This window comes from Balaenoptera ricei, chromosome 7, assembly GCF_028023285.1.
Source record: "Balaenoptera ricei isolate mBalRic1 chromosome 7, mBalRic1.hap2, whole genome shotgun sequence".
Classification (NCBI taxonomy): Eukaryota; Metazoa; Chordata; class Mammalia; order Artiodactyla; family Balaenopteridae; genus Balaenoptera; species Balaenoptera ricei.
In genome coordinates, this window is record NC_082645.1 from 77889723 (window position 1) to 77910897 (window position 21175).

At 41.6% G+C, this 21175-nt stretch overlaps 2 protein-coding genes and 1 long non-coding RNA gene across 6 annotated transcripts in view; 1 reads left to right on the forward strand and 2 right to left on the reverse strand.

Moving 5' to 3' along the window:
- STAT1 (signal transducer and activator of transcription 1) overlaps positions 1-7238 on the reverse strand; it is a 43249-nt gene extending 36011 nt beyond the window's left edge. The window contains exons 1-4 of one of the 2 annotated variants that reach the window (XM_059928385.1): positions 7079-7238; positions 6603-6755; positions 3851-3979; positions 2960-3104 (exon numbers count right to left, since the gene is read on the reverse strand). In XM_059928385.1, coding sequence (XP_059784368.1) covers positions 2960-3104; positions 3851-3978 — 273 coding nt within the window. In that variant the 5' untranslated portion in view covers position 3979; positions 6603-6755; positions 7079-7238. Of the gene's footprint in view, positions 1-2959; positions 3105-3850; positions 3980-6602; positions 6756-6970 lie in introns of both variants that reach the window. The other variant, XM_059928386.1, reaches the window with a different exon arrangement.
- On the forward strand, positions 7028-20165 carry LOC132369107 (uncharacterized). The gene is made up of 3 exons (XR_009504257.1): positions 7028-7246; positions 17654-17860; positions 19979-20165. It is a non-coding gene; the product is annotated as an uncharacterized LOC132369107 (long non-coding RNA).
- STAT4 (signal transducer and activator of transcription 4) overlaps positions 16401-21175 on the reverse strand; it is a 92458-nt gene continuing 87683 nt past the window's right edge. For 2 of the 3 annotated variants that reach the window (XM_059928382.1, XM_059928383.1), the window contains exons 20-23: positions 20824-20960; positions 20299-20490; positions 18766-18832; positions 17318-17843 (exon numbers count right to left, since the gene is read on the reverse strand). In XM_059928382.1, coding sequence (XP_059784365.1) covers positions 17693-17843; positions 18766-18832; positions 20299-20490; positions 20824-20960 — 547 coding nt within the window. In that variant the 3' untranslated portion in view covers positions 17318-17692. Of the gene's footprint in view, positions 16687-17317; positions 17844-18765; positions 18833-20298; positions 20491-20823; positions 20961-21175 lie in introns of those variants that run through there. The other variant, XM_059928384.1, reaches the window with a different exon arrangement.

Genomic DNA, 21175 nt, shown 5'->3' on the forward strand with positions numbered 1-21175 from the left:
AATCCCTATCAAATTACCAATGGCATTTTTTATGGAACTAGAACAAATCATCTTAAAATTTGTATGGAGACACAAAAGACCCCAAATAGCCAAAGCAGTCTTGAGGGAAAAAAACGGAGCTGGAGGTATCAGACTCCCTGACTTCAGACTATACTACAAAGTTACAGTCATCAAGACAATACGGTACTGGCACAAAAACAGAAACATAGATCAATGGAACAAGATAGAAAGCCCAGAGATAAACCCATGCACCTATGATCAACTAATCTATGACAAAGGAGGCAAAGATATACAATGCAGAAAAGACAGTCTCTTCAATAAGTGGTGCTGGGAAAACTGGACAGCTACATGTAAAAGAATGAAATTAGAACACTCCCTAACACCATACACAAAAATAAACTCAAAATGGATTAGAGACCTAAATGTAAGACTGTACACTATAAAACTCTTGGAGGAAAACATAGGAAGAACACTCTTTGACATAAATCACAGCAAGATCTTTTTTGATCCAACTCCTAGAGTAATGGAAATAAAAACAAAAATAAACAAATGGGACCTAATGAAACTTAAAAGCTATTGCACAGCAAAGGAAACCATAAACAAGACGAAAAGACAACTCTCAGAATGGGAGAAAATATTTGCAAACAAATCAACGGACACAGGATTAATCTCCAAAATATATAAAGAGCTCACACAGCTCAATATTAAAGAAATAAAGAACCCAATCCAAAAATGTGCAGGAGACCTAAATAGACATTTCTCCAAAGAAGACATACAGATGGCCAAGAAGCACATGAAAAGCTGCTCAACATCACTAATTATTAGAGAAATGCAAATCAAAACTACAATGAGGTTACCTCACACAAGTTAGAATGGGCATCAACAGAAATTCTACAAACAACAGATGCTGGAGAGGGTGTGGAGAAAAGGGAACCCTCTTGCGCTGTTGGTGAGAATGTAAATTGATACAGCCACTATGGAGAACAGTATGGAGGTTCCTTAAAAAACTAAAAATAGAATTACCATATGATCCAGCAATCCCACCACTGGGCATATACCCAGAGAAAACCATATTTCATGCACCCCAATGTTCATTGCAGCACTATTTACAATAGCCAGGTCATGGAAGCAACATCGACAGACGAATGGATAAAGAAGATGTGGTACATATATACAATGGAATATTACTCAGCCATAAAAAGGAACGAAATTGGGTCATCTGTAGAGACGTGGATGAATCTAGAGACTGTCATACAGAGTGAAGTAAGTCAGAAAGAGAAAAACAAATATCGTATATTGACGCATGTATGGGGAACCTAGAAAAATGGTACAGATGAACTGGTTTGCAGGGCAGAAGTTGAGACACAGATGTAGAGAACAAACGTATGGACACCAAGGGGGAAAGCCGCGGGGGGGGTGGGGATGGTGGTGTGCTGAATTGGGCGATTGGGATTGACATGTATACACTGATGTGTATAAAACTGATGAATAATAAGAACCTGCTGTATAAAAAAATGAATAAAATTCAAAAATTCAAAAAAAAAAGAATGCTATCTCCCATTTAACCAACATGTACTAGTTTATTATATACTTTTATGCTCTGCAGTGAGTTGGTACATTTCCAAAGGCAGTGGCTACACTTTATCTTTAGTAGTGAAAGGAAATAGCTGCATATATGACAATGTGGAGCCTTTCAATTTTATGTACTTACTGAGTTCAATAAAATAAATACCAGCTTTAAAGAAAAAAAAAAAAAAGAAAGCTCATCCTGCACTTATTAAATTCTACATAATCCATTTTTGATAAAATCAAAATATTCTTTTTACGAACTATGACAAAAGCTGCTTTAACTGTCCAATTAAGTGCAGGTACCTAAATTATTTCTTGATTAAAAAAACAAGTATTTTCATATGTAGTTCCTATAATACTTTAATTTTATTGTTCTTGGGCCCAATTATCTTGTTAGGATCCTGAGATAATGCAAATGATACAAAAATTATCCATGATATTCCTCAATTAATTTATCTGTTGGCCTCTGATTTGAATTAGACCAAAGATATTCTTCTCAGTTTTTGTTTTCTTGTCAAAGCTAGTTTGCAAAATACCAGCAATCGTGCCTCTTTATAACAGGTATTATCAAGCAAAATCTGTAGGAGAGCAAATTTCTGCAAAGTTAATCTGGCTTTCCCACTCACTGGTATTATAAAATCATACACACATTCACAGAGGGGGAAAAAAAGCTTCTAATTACCTAAGTTGAACAGTTTGGTTGTGAGGAGTTAAACAAGAAAATGACAGCACTCACCTCCATTAAAACAGAATAGTTCCATTAATACAGAAATAAAAATGGTAGCCAGGCTTAAGGGATGCTGGGAGTACTGATGAAGAACTCCCAAAACTCTGCAGCATACTCTCACCTGCGTGCAACTCCCTTTGACTTTTTCTTCCAAGGGGGGCTAACTTCAGCAGAAGCATGGCAAGGTGGAGTCAGCTCCAATTCACCACCTCACTACTGAGCCTTAGAGACGTCAAAACTTTCAACACTTTCTGGACTTACTCTTCATCTGTACACCAAGCACTTAGACTTGACTCATCACTAAAGTTCCTTTGAGCTTTAACATGTTACTACAGCTCACTGCTCTTAAAATAAAACCCTTTTTCTTCAATTTACATATCAACGGCTTTTAATAAGACAAGATCATAGCATCGAATTTCTCTCAGAATTACTTACGTCTAAGTGATACCCTTCAGCGTGAATACTCCTTATGTGTTTACAAAATGAACTGATATTTTATTTTACTTCTGCTATAAAATATTAGCTACATAACGGTAGTTTATTTATAGTGTCTGTACTTTTCTAAATACCAATGAGTGTGTGCTCAATAGTATTTGCTGAATGAAATAAATTCTTATGTAAACATGGAAACATTTCAACTTAAACGCAAAAACCAGGTCATACCTGAAGATTACGCTTGCTTTTCCTTATGTTATGCTGCAACAAAAAATTATTCTCCAAAGAAAAGCGACTGTATTGATCATCCAGCTGCGATAGGAGGTCGTGAAAACGGATGGTAGCAAATGAAACATCATTGGCGGCATGCTCCCTAGGAGATTCAAAATTTACACATTTCATTAAGATACTACTTTAAAACGACAAAATAAACACTGCTTTCCATGTTGAAATGACTAAAAATAATTTAAAGTGTTTTCTTGGGTTTTATTTCCTTCTTTTGAAACTGCCATTGCTATTAGCAGCAGTTTGTACAATATTTCTATTATATACAATTGGCATGAAAAATTCTAGCACCCCAAGACTGTGCACAAAAGTGTTAATGGCGATTATCTCTGGAGGCAAAAAATCAACAGGGGCCTTCACTTTCTACATCAAATACTTTCAGAACATTTGAAGTATTTGCAATGAGCAAACAATAAATTGTAAAATAGAACATATACCAGTTTTAAGAGATATTTCCTTAATTTTTTTTACTTTCTTCATACTTCTAATCAGTGTTCTACCAAAACTTGGCTTTAATTATTACTTTTAACTTACTTCTTTCTATAACCTGGATCCTAACTTGGAAATAATTGGTGTCAGCATTATTTAACTTGTGCAAAGCATTTAGGAGGATGTATAATTAAATCGACAAATACATAAAATTAATGACTAATGCATTTAGCTTTCTAGAGACACATGCCATTTTTCAAGGCAACACTCTTTTCTGCAACAGGTAATCCCAATGGCTACTGATGAGATTCATCTTCCAGTCAATGTAGTTCCAAGCCACTTAATCAACAAGTTATTTTAAAAGTGAAGAAAAACTCCTTCTTCTGTCAAGTGAGTTTTCCTTACCAGTCTTGCTTTTCTAGCCACTGTGCCAGATACTGTCTGATTTCCATGGGAAAACTGTCATCATAGAGCTGGTGAACCTGCTCCAGGAATTTGGAGTCAAGCTGCTGAAGCTCATACCACTGGGACATCCTATAGGGAAACAGAATACAGATCACAAATGGAAGCCCACAGCTCCAAAGAAAGCCTGTCTAGCATTGTGCTTCTTCTAAATATCTTGCTTAATTAAAAACATAATTTGCCTTTGAAATATACTTTTAAAATGGTGTCTATATTTCAAAGCCTGTTTTTTAATTGAGTTTTGGGTCAAAGTTTTTTTCTTCTCCAAAAAACACATCTTCAGGTCTTTGCTCAAATGCCAGCATCTCAGGGAAGCCTCCTCTGGCCACCTTATTTAAAATGACACCACCTCTCACCTTGGAAAACACTATCCCTCCTCCCTGATGTATTCTTCTCCATCGCACTTACCACCATCTGACCTATCACATATTTTCTTTTTTATTTTGATTAGTGTCTATTTTCCCCGCATGAAGGGAAGGATTTGGGAGTGGGGGGGTTGTTCACCGCTGCATCTTCAGAACAGTGCTGGGCATACAGTAGGTGTTCATATGCCTTTAAAATGAATCTACACTTTTATCAAATAAATCAATGGAAAACACTAATTAGATTTGCTTTAGGACAAATCGCAAGAACTCTCCCTGAAATTGCTCTTATAAATTATAGAACATTTGTAACTTAATCCAAAGAATTTTAAACTGGTGTTTTATATTTTATGATTCAAGTGATTAAAATGAATTATTTTTGATATATATCTTCTTTTTTTTTTTTTGGCCACACTACACAGCATGCAGGATCTTAGTTCCCCAACGTGGGATCAAAACCGTGACCCCTGCAGTGGAATCGAACAGTCCTAACTACTGGACTGCCAGGGAATTCCCAGGTTATATATCTTTTAAAAGAGATATATTTTCCTCTTTGCCTACTGCAAACAACAAGTCTGCACAAGAATTCTTAAACCTAAGTAATAATTTTTAAAGACTGAAACAACATTGTTAAATGTAATCTGAAAGGATAAAATAATACTATCTCTTTGGATAACAGCAAGTCAACTTTTACATAGCAGTTCTGAAGATTAAAAATTAAAACACCTGATTTAAGTCCGAACATCCATTAGGAAAATGAAAAGCCTCTCTTCACCATAGCGTAAATTAGGATTTACATCAGTGCACAGCTGACAACATTCAGAGTAGATATAAGTGAATCTTGTCCTACCAGGCCTGAGGAAGAGGTCTGGATTTTCAAGCAGGGCGTGGAAGAGCGTATGCATGCTTGTTGGCAAGCATACCTGGGCAGGCATGAAGTCATGTCTACTCCACAAATCTCCTTCCAAAGGAAGGTAAGGATGTGGTGAGGCTACAAAGCTAGTCACCATCACAAATACCAGTACGAATGGACCCAAGTCCACACCTTTGCTACACTTGCTGTAGCAATTTGATTTTTCACTTCGAATTTACTTTACCTGAGTGGAAGACTCTAAATCTCTGGCGCTCTCCCTCCCTACTAGGTGTCTAATAAGGATATGCCTAAAGCAAATATGCTGGCCAGTGTCAACCAGCGGGGACTGCAACACCTCTGTTTAGGTGAGTGACCTCAAGTTACTCACTTCCCTCTCAACAGGGTGGTTGTTTAAGACTGAATGACCTAATACAGATACAGCACCTGGCACAAAGCAGGCGATCAATAAATTCATGCTAACAAATCCAGAATCCATTCCCTCTTCTCACAAAACTTGTTACCAGCACAGGGAGTGGCAAGACCATCCCCCAGTTACCTGACTTCTTCCTCTCCAGTCCCAAGACCTCCAACCACCTTGCCTCCAACACTCTTTCCCAATCTGGCCTTCTGCTGCACACGGGTTTTGACCACATCATTCTCTAGTTCAAAATTGCTACAGTTTGCCCATTACCAGGCTGATTTCCACTCTGACCCTATTTTCATCCATTAACAAAGCAACCCAGTCACCAAATTACCTACTTTTTTTTTCTGCACTGCTCCAGCTGTCACTCACCCTTGAAAACAGCTTTTCCACATTCTGCCTCTCTAAATTCTACCAGCATTCAAAGGTAGGTACAAATAGCCCTTCCTCCATAAGCTGTCTGAGACCCACCCAGAGATAATTAAGCTTTCATTAACGTGCGCCTCATTACATTTTGTATCTCTATTAGAGCATCAGTTCCTGTCTTCCTTAAAGAGCTCTATGATGTCTCCCCCGCAGCATGTAAGCTTCAGAGTTGCTGGGACTATCTTTTTTTTAAACATCGTCTGCACCGTGGATAGTGTCCTGCACATATTATGCACTCAAAAGTAGTCTGTTGAAGTGAAATCTAGTAGATTTCAGACTGAATTAGAAAGTAAAGGGCAAACCATATTATGGTCCAACAAGTTTGAGTCCTGCATTAAACTGCAAACTGGATTGTGCTGGAGGCTCAAGTCTTATTTCTGTCCCATAAAACAAACTATCCAACTTATACAAACAACATTTAAAGCACAATCACACACCTGTTGTTCTTCCCCCAAACTCTTTGGTACTAGTCAGAATTTGTTTTAAAGACTAATTATATTATTTGGGGGTCTGCAGGAACTATCACTTTTACATTCCAGGAGCACATTAAGCTCTTTTATCCTTAAATACAGACATATAATTAAGTTCCAAAGTCACATACTCATTCATTCGTTTCGTGAACATTTTACTAACCTGTCACCTTGTGCCCCAGCGAAGGGCTGGGGATTCAACACAAGCAGCAGCTACACACAGCACGTCAGATGCCAAGACTGCTAGGTTTGCATGCACAGGGTGCGAGCGTATAACTTAGCTCTCTGGGGGTGGCACACGGCAAATGAAAACTTTCTGCGGAGAGAAGAAAACATGACTCTGATGGAAGCGGCGTAAAAGAGAGAAAAATGAGGGTAAATGGGGAGATGCAGTATTTTCGGCGGGGGAGGGGCGCAGGATTCTATTGCACAAGACATTTTCTACTACCAGAGCACGACTGGCTGGGGCAACCGTGCCATCACCGAAAACAACACCTGGGATACGCGTTCTTTCCCGGATAACGGATTTACCTGTCAGCACTTTGAAGCCCGCCCTCGCCGGGCATCCGGCCGCTGGGCCCCGACCACGGCGGTCCAGGAACGTCCCACCCCGGCACCCGGAACCTCACGCCCACTCACTCTGCGCTCCGGATCCTGCAGAGGTGGGCGAAGGCGCGGCCGTGCTGCCTCTCCCGGGCGCGCCGGGTCGCCTCTGCTTTCTGGGGTCTGACCGGCGTCGTCCCGGGCGCCACCGGCTCTCTCCACAAACTAACCGCAGCAAAGCGAAAGTACCACCCGGGAGAAAAGGTACGGCCAGACGCCCCGCCTCCTTCCGCTCCCGCCAATCACCGGGTTGCTGCCGCTCTCGGCCAATCGGAAGCGGCTGTTCCGAGCGCGCGCCGCCTCCCCCCCGGGGCCACTGCTCTGCCAACCCGCTGGGTCTTTCCTTAGAATTCGGGGAGGGCCCCCATCTGGGGGAGGTGACGCTCAGCTCTGTGTTGCAAGTTGCGGGTTATGTTTACACGTGTTTTAGAAAACAACTAAAAGGAAGTTATGTGTTTGCAGAGGCCCAAACTTGGAGATCCTTATATCAGCCCCAAACCTGAGAATTCGAGGCAGAGGACACAGGTGGAGACGTTGTCATTCTAGACGCTCGGCTTAGCAGCTGACCTCTATGTTGCTAAACCCAGGGGACGCTTTTCTGTCCTCACCTTACTTGACCACTCAGAAACCTTCTAAGCAGTTGACACCTCCACCCTTTAACACTTCTTCCTGGGCCATGATGCCGACACACTTTGCTTGCTTCTTCCTACCTCTCTGCTACCCTTTCTCCATCCTCTGCTCCTCCTCCGCCACCAAACCGTTCAAAGTGTGGTCAGGGTCCGGATCTTGGTCTACTTTACCTACAGTTCTCAGGCTGTCCTGTGATGACCTCATCCACAGCTTCAATGTCCTTCTAGATATGTAGAACTTCTACACGGGTACCCTGTCCACACGTCTCCTCTGAGCTCCACACCCACGTGTACAGCCCACACTTGACCCGCCACTTGGATGTCTGGTAAGCTCTAAAAACTAGTTGTGTTCAGAACCAACTCATCATCTTTCTCCTGAAACCTGCCCTTTTTCTAGAACTGACTCATGCCAGAAAACTAGGAGCCACCTTTGACATTGCTTTCTCACCCCCACCAGTCCTCAAGCCTTGTTGATTCTTCCACCTAAATATTTCTCAAGTCTCATCGCTTCTTGCCATCTCCCACACCACCCCCCCTTTTCTCTCATTTGGATTCTCGCAGTAGTTTCCCCAAATGGCTGCCTCACTGCAGTTCTTAACTCCTGGTTAATCCATATTCCCTACAGCAGTTTGAGTGGTTTGTTTTTTAATTGCAAAGCAGATCATGTGTTTGCCAACCTGAAAATCCTCTGATGGCTTTTCTTACAAAATCCAAATTTCTTAATGTAACCTATAAAGCCCTGGTTTCCCCATCACTTTCTTTAACCCCATCTTGTGCCACTCTTTCCTTACTTCAGCATTTTTGTTCTTCAAATAAGACGAGCTCTTTCCACAAACTCAGGGCCTTCTCACCAGTAGTTCTCCATCTGGAAAGCCCCTTGAGCCAATGTCCCCCTCCCCCAACTTCTTTGCAGGCTAACTCATCTTTTATGTCTTAGCTAAAATCTAAGCTTAAATGTCACTTCCCCAGGTAGGCATCTCTGAGGCCAGCCTAGACTAGATCTTCTTGGAATGCGTGCACAGAAAATCAATTGGTTCCTCTAAGTAGGTGGGACTTGAATCAAGCCTAGAATAATAACGCAACTTTGGGTAGGAAAAGGCTCTAAATAATTTCCCAGAGGTATGCTTATCTGTGTATCTATTATAGTTTTTTCCCTTCTCACATCTATATGCTCCTTCCTCTTGTCACATATTCACCCTCCCAAAGCCGGTACTGATAGCAATGACCCTTGGTACCAAAGTAGCAGCCTTCTGTGAAAAAGATGCCAGGACACCATAAAAAGTCCTTCCCCTTCTACTAACACCCTGTCCTAAGGGCCCAGACAATGTCTGAGAAAAGCTCTACGAAAGGTAGATAATATGTTAAACATATTTTTTTCTGGTACTGTAAAATTTGCACAGAGACTAGCTTCAGTATTGACAGGGAAATTAAATAATCTTAACAGCTGCAAATAGGATGTTTCTCTTTGGCTCTCCACATTCTGATTGTCATCAAGTTCTGTGGATGCTTCCTTCCCTATGCCTTTATCTGCCTTAGTTTTCCCATCATTGACAATACCCCACTGTAGGCCTTCATCAGTTCAGAACTGGAATGCTACAGTAGATGCCAGTTACACTACCTTTTTTCTGTCCTTTCCCCCTCGACTGTATTTGCCACATTAAATTCTCTAAAGCACCTTATTTATACAGTCACTCCCTGCTCAAAAGTCTTGACAACTCTCATTGCATTTATGATAAACACAAACTTTGCCTGCTAGTCTGGACCCTCTACAGAATGTCCCTAACATGTTCCCGGGTGGTGGGTTACTTCTTATAATTTTCTTTACTTTTCTTCTTTTTTTTTTTTTTTAATGTCTATTACGAGCAGTATTACATTCGTAGACCAAACACCCTCACGAGCACCTTTTGAAGTCCTGTGCTTTCAGAAGAGCAGCCCAGGCCCGCCCAGGATGAGGTACACTCGGGGAGGTGCAGTCTGTCAGGCTGTTTGATAAGTTTCCAAAATAGCTGGCCCGGCGCGTGGCGGGAGGGACGCGGCTGCTCAGAAGAGCCGCCCCACGTGCTTTCGGGGAAATAGTCTGGGAGCGAGAAGTAGCAGAATTGACAAGAAACCGAAAAGTGAAAGTAGAGATGGAGCGAGCAGTACGCAGGCGCGGGCCCGGGGCTTTCCAGCTGACAGCCCGCCCAGCGGCCGGTTCCCTATCGCAGCCTCCGCGAGGGCGGGATCCACACGCTCGCCCGGGCCCGGCCGTAGCTGCCCGGCGCCCTCCCTGCCCGAGTCCGAGAATAGTGGCCCTGGACACGATGAAAGGCAGCGGCGGGGGCCTGGGTGCCTCTTAACTTTGGAGGGATGGCGGGGGACGTTTTCTAATTGCTTAATGTGCTGGAAACCTTACCCATCCTCTTCCATCTTTTCTTTCTTCCCGTGGCCTGGAGACGTCCCTTTTTTCTCCCTCACTTCTCTGTCTACACAGTCTGCACACATGCTAACTCAGATCTCATTGGTCTTTCCAGCTCTGACCCTCACCCAGCTGGTTTGACTGCCCTTAATCCAAAGATGAAGGTGGGAGGCTGGCTGTTTCTTCAACTGTCTTTTTCTAGATCTGCAGAGGGGGCTTTTCTCTTTCTTCTGGCGTCTTCTCGCCGCTCCCACTTCTCACCCCCAATCCCCACCTTCTTCCTTATGGTGATTATATCAGAGGGAGTGGGGAAGAAGTATAATGGAGAAGAATAATTTAGTCACCGGACCATGATTTTGAAAGTTTGGCAGGACCAGAAAAAATTGTTTTGGCCCAGCCTGCTATGTGTGTTACTTACTGAATGGTTCTAGGAGGCATGGACAGCGTTTCTTTGGGCTCTGCTCAACCATTCTTTAAAAGGCTCTATCTACTTACGGCGACCTGGGGACCAACCTAAGACCTCCAGTGTGTGATGGGCCCCACCTTACTGGACCACAGCTTCTGGCCTCATGACAGTGAGCACCAGTCCCCAGGGCTGCAAGGGCACTGTACATAATTCCCAGAATACAAATGGACATCTATTTTTCCCGTTAGGAGAGGACAGGACCCGCTATATGATTTGCAGGCCCAGTGCAAAATGAAAACAAGAGGACCCTTATTCAAACTTATTAAGAATTTCAAGAAGGCAAAGGCAGAGCACTAAACCAAGTGTGGAGCCTCTGACTGTTCTGCCCTTTATAGATGCACACATTGCACACCCATGAGGTCCCTAGTAGGGGTACTGGAGGGAGGGGAGAGTTCTTCTATAGAAACCTTGTTACATGTTTACTTAAAACAAATGAAAACTTAGATATAATGAAGAAACGAATTATAACACCACTCCTTCCTAAAGCATTTGCAATAAAATCCAGAGCCTTCCACACTCCCAGTAGAGCCCTACACCATCTGATCTTGTCTCCCTCTCCTACACATCTTGTCCTACTCTCTCCATGCTCTTCTACACTCCCCACCCTGTGACCTCTTTCTGTTCCTCAAGTACCCCCAGCTTTTACCTGCCTGGGTTCTATGTATGTGTATGCTGTTACTTTAGGATGCTGTGTTCCCAGCTGTGAAATGGACTTGCTTCTTCTCATTCTTTAGGTCTCAGCTCAAATGTCATCTCCTCAGAGAGACCTTCAATGAGCATTTCTTCCAGTTACTCTATGTCACATTTATATTCTTCATAGCACTTATTAAATCTGTCCTTTATTATTTGCTTGTCTGTTTTCATCTCTCCTCACAACAGGAGGGACTTTGTGCTGTGTTACAGCCTGTCTCATCTCAGGTTCCACGAGAGAATTCAGCCTAATGCCCGGGGCATCTGTGTATTAATTACCTTCTCTCCTGTTTATCTAGAATGGCACTATGTACCATCCTTGGGAGAACTGAGAAAATAGTCAAGCAAATCACTTTGTGTCTTGTGGTTCAGATAGGAAACCCTGGTTGAAAAAGGCAATGCCTGATACATAGTCTCAAAAATATTTTTGAATGAATAACCCTGGGATAAGGAATCAGAGGTTAAATCAACCATTCAGACCTCAGCACAGGCTCTAGCCTATTGATCTAGAATTGAGGGGGAGGAGGATTAAGAACAGGTGTATTCCAAAAAACTTCAGTGAGAGCACCACTCCTCCACACCCCTCCAACCTCTCCCCCATCTCCACCCTGTCTGGAGGGCCTCTAGGGTTCTTTCCATCTGCAGCAGCCTGTGAAACATCTCAGAGGATGACTGTCCAGCCTAAGTAAGAGAGAGTCGTGTGGGACTTTTACCAGGGGCAGGAGTAATAAAGGCAATGAGTTTAATCACGGGGAATTAAGGGGAAATTTCAGGAACACTTGATTCATCTGTGGGTGGACAGATGCCTGGGATGCTAGGCACACGAGATACCTAAATTAAAGGGAAGTTAGAGTGAGCTAACGGACAGTCTAATTCCAGAGCATTTCTATAGTGTTTGGAAGTCATGAGTGAGGTGAAGTAGAGGAAACGTCCTATGTTTTTTGAGCAATAGCAAGTGTGTTTTGGTTAATCAGTTTGAAGTAAAATATCGGGGACTGTTCCACAATTTTAGAGTTTGGAGGGTTATAAAGGGAATTCTAGCCTGGTCTTGCAGGTAGATCAAGGAGCAAAGGAAAGAAAGGAACTAACTACTGTCCTGTATGACCTTTAGTTCAAACACTAAATCATTAACTAGTATTTATTAAGAGGCAGACTGTGCTAGATTTTAGGGATATAACTGTGAACAAGGGCTTCTTTGTCCCTGTACATACAGAGCTTGCTTAGAGTCTAATGAAGACAGATGATACGCATTTATAACCAAGGTGATAAGAATGGTGCTGGGTAATGTAGAGGATATGGAGGAGGCATGATGTGACCTGAGCCCTACACATGTGCACGTGTGTGTGTGTGTGTGTGTGTGTTGGGCAGGAAGGCTTTCCAGAGCCTGAAGGATGTGTGAATGTTATTGAGGTGAGAGGGTAGGTGGGCTGGGGTTGGAGACCTGAGAGGATACAGCAGAGGGAGGCGGAGTGAGCATGGGCCGTGAAAGAAACTGAAAGTAGTTCAGTCTTGTGTATATTTTGGAGGATGAGAAGCTATTGTTGGGGAGAAGTGTTGAGGAATAAGTTGAAGACTAAGAAGAGACTAAATAATATATGACTTTGGAAAGATCTGTTGAGAATTAGAGTCCTCATCCAGAGGTGGGATTCTTAACTATTTTTTGTGCCATGGACTCCTTCGGCAGTCTGATGAACCTATGAGCTCTTTCAAAGGTTAATGTTTTTTGTTGAATAAAATAAAATGCATAAGATTAAATAGGAAACCAATTACATTGAAATACAGAGATCAAAATAGTAAAACCACCTTTGTGATAGAGTAATATAAGTGCTTCTTTATTAATGGCATTAAGTAAGATCTAGCAGTGGGTCGGATGAATGCAATTTCAAAATCGTGCTTAGCATAAGCAGTATTTTGAGATAAGTGTAACAACTGTAATGTGACAAAAACGTGGTGTGGTTTACAGTTTGTTACCTTTATTCCTAATTGAAGGAAACTCTAAGTTTCAGTTAGAAGTTTGTGAAAATAAAGCTTTAACTTCTGCCATTCAAACTCATGACTCTCCAGAATTCTATCCACATACCCCAGCTAAGAACTGCCAATCCACAGCACCATGAGCCCTTTGAAGATTTTAAGCAAGGAGTAAAATGATCCGATTTATTTTAAATAGAGCCCTCTGTCTACATAAGAGGCCACATGGAATTGTTTGTTGTATTTACTCTAAGGATATTGTGGAGAATGTCCTTCATCATGTTTTCATAGTGTCCTCTTTGTGAGGACTCTGGTGGAAATGTTCTATGTCTTACGGTGGTGGTTACACAACTGTATGGGTTTGTTGGAAAAGGATGAATTTTATTATGTGTAAATTATACTTCACTAAGCCAGACTTTTAGAAGTGCAGTCAGTCAAATCAATCAGTGTTCACAGTCAATTTGAAAAAAAGGAAAAATAGTCTGTCAGAAATTGGAGTGTGTGCACAGCGAGACCAGTTTGCGCAGTTCGGACTATAATTACCTGCTGTTGGAACAAAGCACTAGGATGCTTTGACCCCTAATTCTCTTCCTGCTACTGCAGGGGGTACATGGGCCTCCTGAACCATATGAGGCACAGAAAACTCCCTCGGCTTTGCCAGAAGTATCCTCCTTGTTCCTGGTTCTTTGGGGAGCCTTCCTTGTTACCTTATGACTGAGGAAATCCACTGGCAGCTGCCTTCTTTCACCATTTATTCCAGATAAAGACATTGATATTCAGTACAATTGGTCAAAGTGAGTCTTTACATTAAAAAGAATTTGAAAAGGAATTAGCAAAATGGGCATCTGTGATTGGTCTTGGATGGTTGGAGGGAGAAGTGAAAAGGTGATTAATATTTTGAAAATAAATTTACATTTTGCTTCATTAAATGCTGCTTATTTTGCTATTAGTTGGCAGAAAAAAAAATATTCTGGGGTAGGATTTGGTGGAAATGTGGTCTAAATTCCCTTCCCATTGTATTTCCATCTCATGCAGCACACCTTATCCTGATCTAAACAGGTATCCGCAAGAATCTCCTGACAAAATCCCATTACCCCCACAGAGATGGTTTCTGGAATGCAAGACTCACACCGTTGGAAATAACTCTTTACCCTGGGATCAAGAACTTGATTTTGATTTTCTGAATCTAAATAAAAAATAGCCACTTACTGGACTCTTATTCTTACTGAGGCCTCTGCCTCTATTATAGGGAGTAAACTACAAATGTCCTTGTACTGTCTACCTCCAAATAACAAAGATGGCTGTGATCACATATACGAAACCTTGACATTCTTCTGCCAGGCCCTATATTTACAAGCTTTTCAAAATTCTTCTGAAATAAGTGAGAGTCCATGATACTTTTAATATTTTCCAGGGGAGAAAAAGCTTCTGCCGGATTTCCCTGGTGGCGCAGTGGTTAAGAATCCGCCTGCCAACGCAGGGGACATGGGTTCGAGCCCTGGTCCGGGAAGATCCCACGTGCCGCGGAGCAACTAAGCCCGTGCGCCACAACTACTGAGCCTGCGCTCTAGAGCCCGCGAGCCGCAACTACTGAAGCCCGCGGGCCTAGAGCCTGTGCTCCGCAACAAGAGAAGCCACCGCAGTGAGAAGCCCGCGCACCGGGACAAAGAGCAGCCCCCGCTTGACGCAACTAGAGAAAACCCATGCGCAGCGAAGACCCAACACAGCCAAAAATAAATTAAAAAAAAAAAAAAAAAAAAGCTTCTGCAACATTTTTTGGCATCTAAATCCAATTGTTTATGAGTATTTCCCGGTAGGAAATTACCTCCTTAAACCAAGTTTAAAATGATTTCTTCCACTTCTGCTGTCAATTGATATATTTGAATTTCAAGAAAATTGGGCTGGTGAAGAGAAGTGGAGACTGGGAAAATGCACCTTGAGTTAGCCTGTGGTCCTACATTGAACAGACACCTTCATCCAAAGAATACTGTCAAGAGCTTGCAAAGGAGTAAGGGAATTGGCCTTGGGACAGGTGCAGAGTTTGTCCCATAGGAACAAGCTAGGATCATGTGGTGGTGGGGGGGGTATAAAGGATGAGATGGATAGGATGCAATCTCTCTAAGGGAGAAGGCAGGTTACATTAAAAAGCTTTTTTTTTTTTCTTTGAAATCTTTTCCATCAAACATTAGCTTCTCCTTGTTTGACCTACCTGGAAGATGGGAAATGGGTTAAAGAAGTTAGTGAGGAACACCCCACAGGGCACTGCCATCTCTGACTCTGCAGTCAGGGCTTACCTTGGACACCAGCCTCAGGACATTTTGTGGCTGGTCATGGCAGATGCCTCAGCATCATGACTTCCTCACCTGGCTCAGCAGCTTCTCTAGGGCCTGGAGACATGGAGAGCTCCCCAGGGCTTGGGCACTGGGAGATCCCACACTATTACTAAGGGCAGCAGCTGTTCAATGGCACCACTAAGCATTCAGTCTGGGCAAGGGAAGGATCAAACTAGACCTGCAGCCCCTATACATGCATTGCCATTCAGTAAACCACCTCCCCTCCTGCATCACCAGGGATGGAACTTCTCATCCTAAATTCCTTTCCCCTGGCTCAGGTTGGATTCATGGGACCAGAGACTCTTAGAGCTGGAAAGGACCATAGGCCACCTAGCCTAACCTCTTCTAGAGATGAAGAACACACAACCCAGGGATTAAATCACTCACCCAAGGCCAGTGTTGTTATCTTCCTCCCAGTCCTCATTTCATGAGATTTTTTACCCATGTGTCTGCTTTTAGTGCGGTTTGCCTGAGATACCACCAGGAATGACTCTGGATCCCTCTCCCTAATAGCAGAGGTTTCCCTGGCCCTGGTACCAGCAGCTGTGAATCCTGAAGTTAGGACAATGTTGACATAGCAACCAAGAGGCTTCCTAATTCACCCCTGGACACACACCGTGTGAACTGCTGCTGTTAATGCCCTGTCATTACTTCCATTTTGTATCTAGTGTGATGACTCTTACTTGCTAGAACTCAGGATATTAGCTTATTCGGCTTTTCCATCAGGCCATCCTGCTGGTTTTTGAGTAATGTACGTGTGACTTTGTTATTTTTGACCTGTTGTGAAATCGGAACACTTAAACCTGCTAGAGCCAAAATCATAAGTAACACAAGAGAAACAGAATCAGAAATGAAACAAATACATACAAATGAGTCTTTTGCTAATATTATATTAACATTGGTTTCTTAAAGTGTTCTATCTCACAAGTTTATCTGAAGCTTTGGTTTTTAGCATTTCAATCATGACATTCCCATTTGGGGGTGTCATACCGGTGAGAGGAAAGCTTCAGACTTGACCATTTCCTGGAAACCGGTATATACAAAGCTGAAGAAACAAGATGTGATTGTTGGCAAAGATCAGTCTTAAACTTTTTCATTTGCTTCCTTCTTTTGAGTGTCAAGAGCTTATCCTGTCATTCAGCAGAATAGGGAGACTTCATCTAAAATTGAAAAATGAAAATGACCTTTGAGCAAACTATTGTTTTGCAAGTAAGTCACCATTTCTTAGGTAAACATTCTCTTGTCTACTAAATACATACTTTACTTCATAATCTTTCTACCAATTAACTACTAAGTACAGTACTTACAAAAGTAACTAAGGTTGATCAATCTAAAATAAAAGGCAACTTTAAAATAAATAAAAATGATTTTAAGGAGGCCTATTCATCCCATAAAAACGTAATGAAGAAACGGGTGTAAAATGTAGCAAAAGTCCTCTTATAACTAAATGATTTAAGGACAATTAACATTGGAATAAGTTTTTCTATCCCTGGAAATCTTCAAGAGAAGGACTAAAAGCCACTTGATTTATAGCCAGACACTAATCTCTTGGAGCTCAGGGTCCCTCTAAGAATCTATTATTCTGATGTACATGCATCCTAATGTAATTGGGGTTTTGAACTGCTTGACAATATTGGGGAATAATACTACATAGAATGCATCCTAAAGCACATAGTAGCATATAAGATTATGACTCAGTTCTCCAAAGAGTATTATTATGCTGCTATTGATTGTTGTTCATATACTACTTGAAGAAGCTCCCAGGACAGGACCAATAAGGCAAATAATCAAGAAAAATTGGAATTTGTGGTGCTTGAATTGCTAAAATAAAATATTAAACTAGACTTACATATAATGACAGATAAGTATTGTCTGCTACAGTGGGGAGAGTGGTGGGGATTGGTGGGGCCGATGGTGGAAGTAGGGATGAAGTGTACTGGAGTAGGGGGATACAGAGATATTTTGCCCTTGGATGGCTTTTGATGGAAAGACCTCAAAGCAGTTCAAGTCATTGTAGGTATCTGCTTTCAATGCCCATAACATCAGCAACACGCAGGACCATACAGACGGACACCCCTTGTGTTATGCTCATGGATTTGTTCCAACAAATGTGTTTTCTCACTGCAGATCTTCACCCCCGTTGATTCACACACCACCTTCGCTTCCTCAGAAATGCCCTTGACAGCAATGGAAAGAAAGGGGACATACTGCAGTCTCAATTGTTGTGGGACTCAGGTTTTCTCTCAGCACTGCGTACACACTTGGCGACATGGGAAGAAGGTCTGTTGGAGAATGCGTCTCCGTTGAATCACTTCGGCTTAAAGAGATGACAGGGTAAATATGGAAAAGGATTAAAAATAATAGCTTGTAGTGACTTACTGTGTTAGGAACTGTTAGGGCTCAGGGCAGGCCACCCCAAAATGTGCCTCAGTGGCATATTGATTATTTTGAATTAAATGACTTAAGTTACTTAAGAAAGAACCAATGCAGGAGGGACACTCTGACCCTCCTCTCTGCCTCCCTGAAAGCAGGAAATAAATCTCTTCTGTGAGAGACGCCCTCCTTGCATCTGGAGGTGGAAGAATATCCTTCTTGCCAGAGATGGGGGATTCATTCGGGGCTGAGAAGCCTATACAAATGAACCTTGTTACTTCTTTAATTTAATACCCCAGGCCCAAACTCTGTTTAGATTCTTCACGACTTAGCACCCAAAGCCTAAGTATCTTTGTCCTGTCGATTCCTCACAAATTTATTGACTTTTTGCCCAAAAAGAATAAAAGCTTCCTGTTTTAGCCATTTCTTCAGTCATTTCTATGAGACTTCTGTGCACACGACTTAAAATTTGTTCCTTTTATCCTGTTAATCTACCTTGTGTCAATTTTATTATTAGTCCAGCCATAAGAACTGGAAGGGGTAGAGGGGGAAATTTCCATCACCCCAACAGAACTCATTTCTAGGACTTTATCTATTTGTGACACTGAGATGCTTAATTCATCATTTGAAATCAGAGCATTCAGCCTGCTATGGAATATAAGGCATATAAAAGGGCAGCTTTAGAATTCCTTTGTGATGGGCTGTGGTGCATCCTGAAGACTAGCTTTATGTGTTAAAGGTAATGGGACATTGAGCATTAAAATGCTTTATTCTCAGTTATATGTACCCTGCTCTACTCTTAAATTTCCAGCTTTTTTGGGACAAGTTCAATACAAATTATTTTACATGTGACTAAGATTACTTACATTGTTGAGATGGGGATAAATACAGAAGGGACATAACCTTTGTCTCCCCTTTCTGTTGGTCTTGAAGCTGGAAAAGAAAGGCATGTTGGGGGAAAATGTTATTATTATTGATAAAATTAGAAAAAAAGTCTAAAAAAGTATAAGTGATACTAAAAAGAAGAGATAATACAATTGTCTAGTGATTCACAAATTTTTTTTAGTTGAATAGATGAAACAGCATTTTAGATGAGTATAAAATGTGCAAGAAGAGAGAAACAAATCTCTTGGCAGCCCTAATCTGACTTTACATATTAATGCTCTAAACTGTGTGAGAAAAATTGGGAATCAACTATATTATCTGTCTTCCATGTTACATTTAAGTTTAATTATAAGGACAGATTTATTCATGGATTGGGGATTTATAGTAACGCAATTCTTTTCATTAAAACTGACACCAATCATAATCTTATAATTACACAAAGTTTTGAGGCACAGACATCAGTGTTACTAAAAGCACTGCTGCGCTATAGTAACAGTCATGTGCAAACCTCACCTTGGAACCCGCCCCCCAGATTTCTCTGGTATACTACGTTGAACTTGTGCGTGATCCAATCGTAAGGACCAACTGTAATTTTTCAGCTGTAATTTGTTGCATTGACATTTGTTATTTCATTCAGTCAGATGTAGAAACACTTAAAAGCCACAGGTTTTTGTGGTGGTTGTTGTCTTTTGTTTGCTTCAGAGGGGGATGAAGGAGGGTGGCAGCAAGTCACCACCTGTGAGTGACAGCTGTATGATATGCCACATGATGGTGCTCATGTATTTAGTTGCTACAGATGAAATATTGTAATGGATTGTATATGCTTTGATTTAAAGAAACAGAATAGTGAACTTACATTACAATTATATAGCTATTTCATGAATGTTCTTTTCAAGTATTCAACAAATATTTACCAAATGCCTGTTTTGGCCAGGTATCATTTTAGACCCTTAGGATACAACCTGAAAAGGCAGGTACGTCAAGACTTGTTATTGATACGCTGTGAGGCGGGGTATGAAGCACAGACCCCCTTGTCCCCTCCCTGGCAAATGAACAATACTTTCTGAGTTGTGAGACTACAGTAAGTAAAAAATATAAAGCTTATCAACCCCGAGCTTCTTTTGTAAAAAACAGCCTTGGCTAACTTTTAACAGCTTTCTAATCATTACCTCCTCTTTCTTTTCCTCTCCCCAGGCATAGAGGTGAAGTTGGTGCCACTCCTATTAGAAAGGAGAAAACCGAAACTCTACCAGTGGCTGAGAGGCTCCCATGGCCATGGTGAAGTCCAGCTACAGCTACTGATTACTAACTGCTCTGCTAGCTGGACAGCCCCAGCTGTTCCTTTTCAGGAACTGCTGACACACCACTTCATTTCTAAGGCTTTGACCTCCACATACCTCTTAGATCTTATAACGATCAAAGTAAACATAAAGGGAAGAACTTCATTTACTTTACTCCAATCTGAGATTATTTTCCAAAATCTGAAGAAGAAAAGCAAACGGAAAGAACCTAACCTTCACATGGGTGGCAGCTGTAGTGTTTACCGAAGGCTTTGTCTTTGGGAATATCAGGATAGAGGTACTTCAGAGGGTTTTCAGGAATGTTTTCAGCCATAATAACCTTGTAGTCTCGAAGGATGTCAGCAAATGGCAGAGCAGACAACCGGCCTTTGTTGTAGGGCTCTACAGAGTGGAATCTCACTTCTCCTGGAAAAAGAGAAAACAGAGGGAATATTCAGGTTCCTGCAGGCATTCTTTGTGGTCATTCTTCCTACCCACATTATCTTCATGTCACTTGTTGTAAAACAATGCCAGCCCTTCTCTGCATGTGGACAGTACAGATTGCCACGTGATAGAGGACACCCACATCGGCTGTGAGAAATTCATGCTACCCTCTTCTGAAACAACTGTAACAACTAATATTCAAACCCACCGAACACATAAAAGACAGAACAACAGGCCACACACTTCTGAAGATGGAAAGACCAGTAACCAATCACAATACTAATTTCACATGAATAAATAGTAGTGAGCATGTACCATTTTCAGAATGGTCCACCCAGGTGAAAGTTATTCCTCCAAGGTGGCTTTCACTGAATCTTAACAAAAAGGTTCCAGGCATTTTATCCTTTAGCAAGAGTCGTTCCTTCTCTTTGCTAACAAAGCCCATGACATACCTAAAAATAGAACATGGCATAGTTTTATCTGATCAAAGACTATAATTTATTGCATTTGCATTTATTGCTTTCACAAAGAACAGACCTGAATTTGTTGTGATATAATCAAAAGTCAGTAGTGCCTGAAATACTCTTATACAGATTAAAGTAAATATTAATACTCTATAAAGTGTAAGAAACTGCAACTACTTTCCACACTATGACACTAGATATGC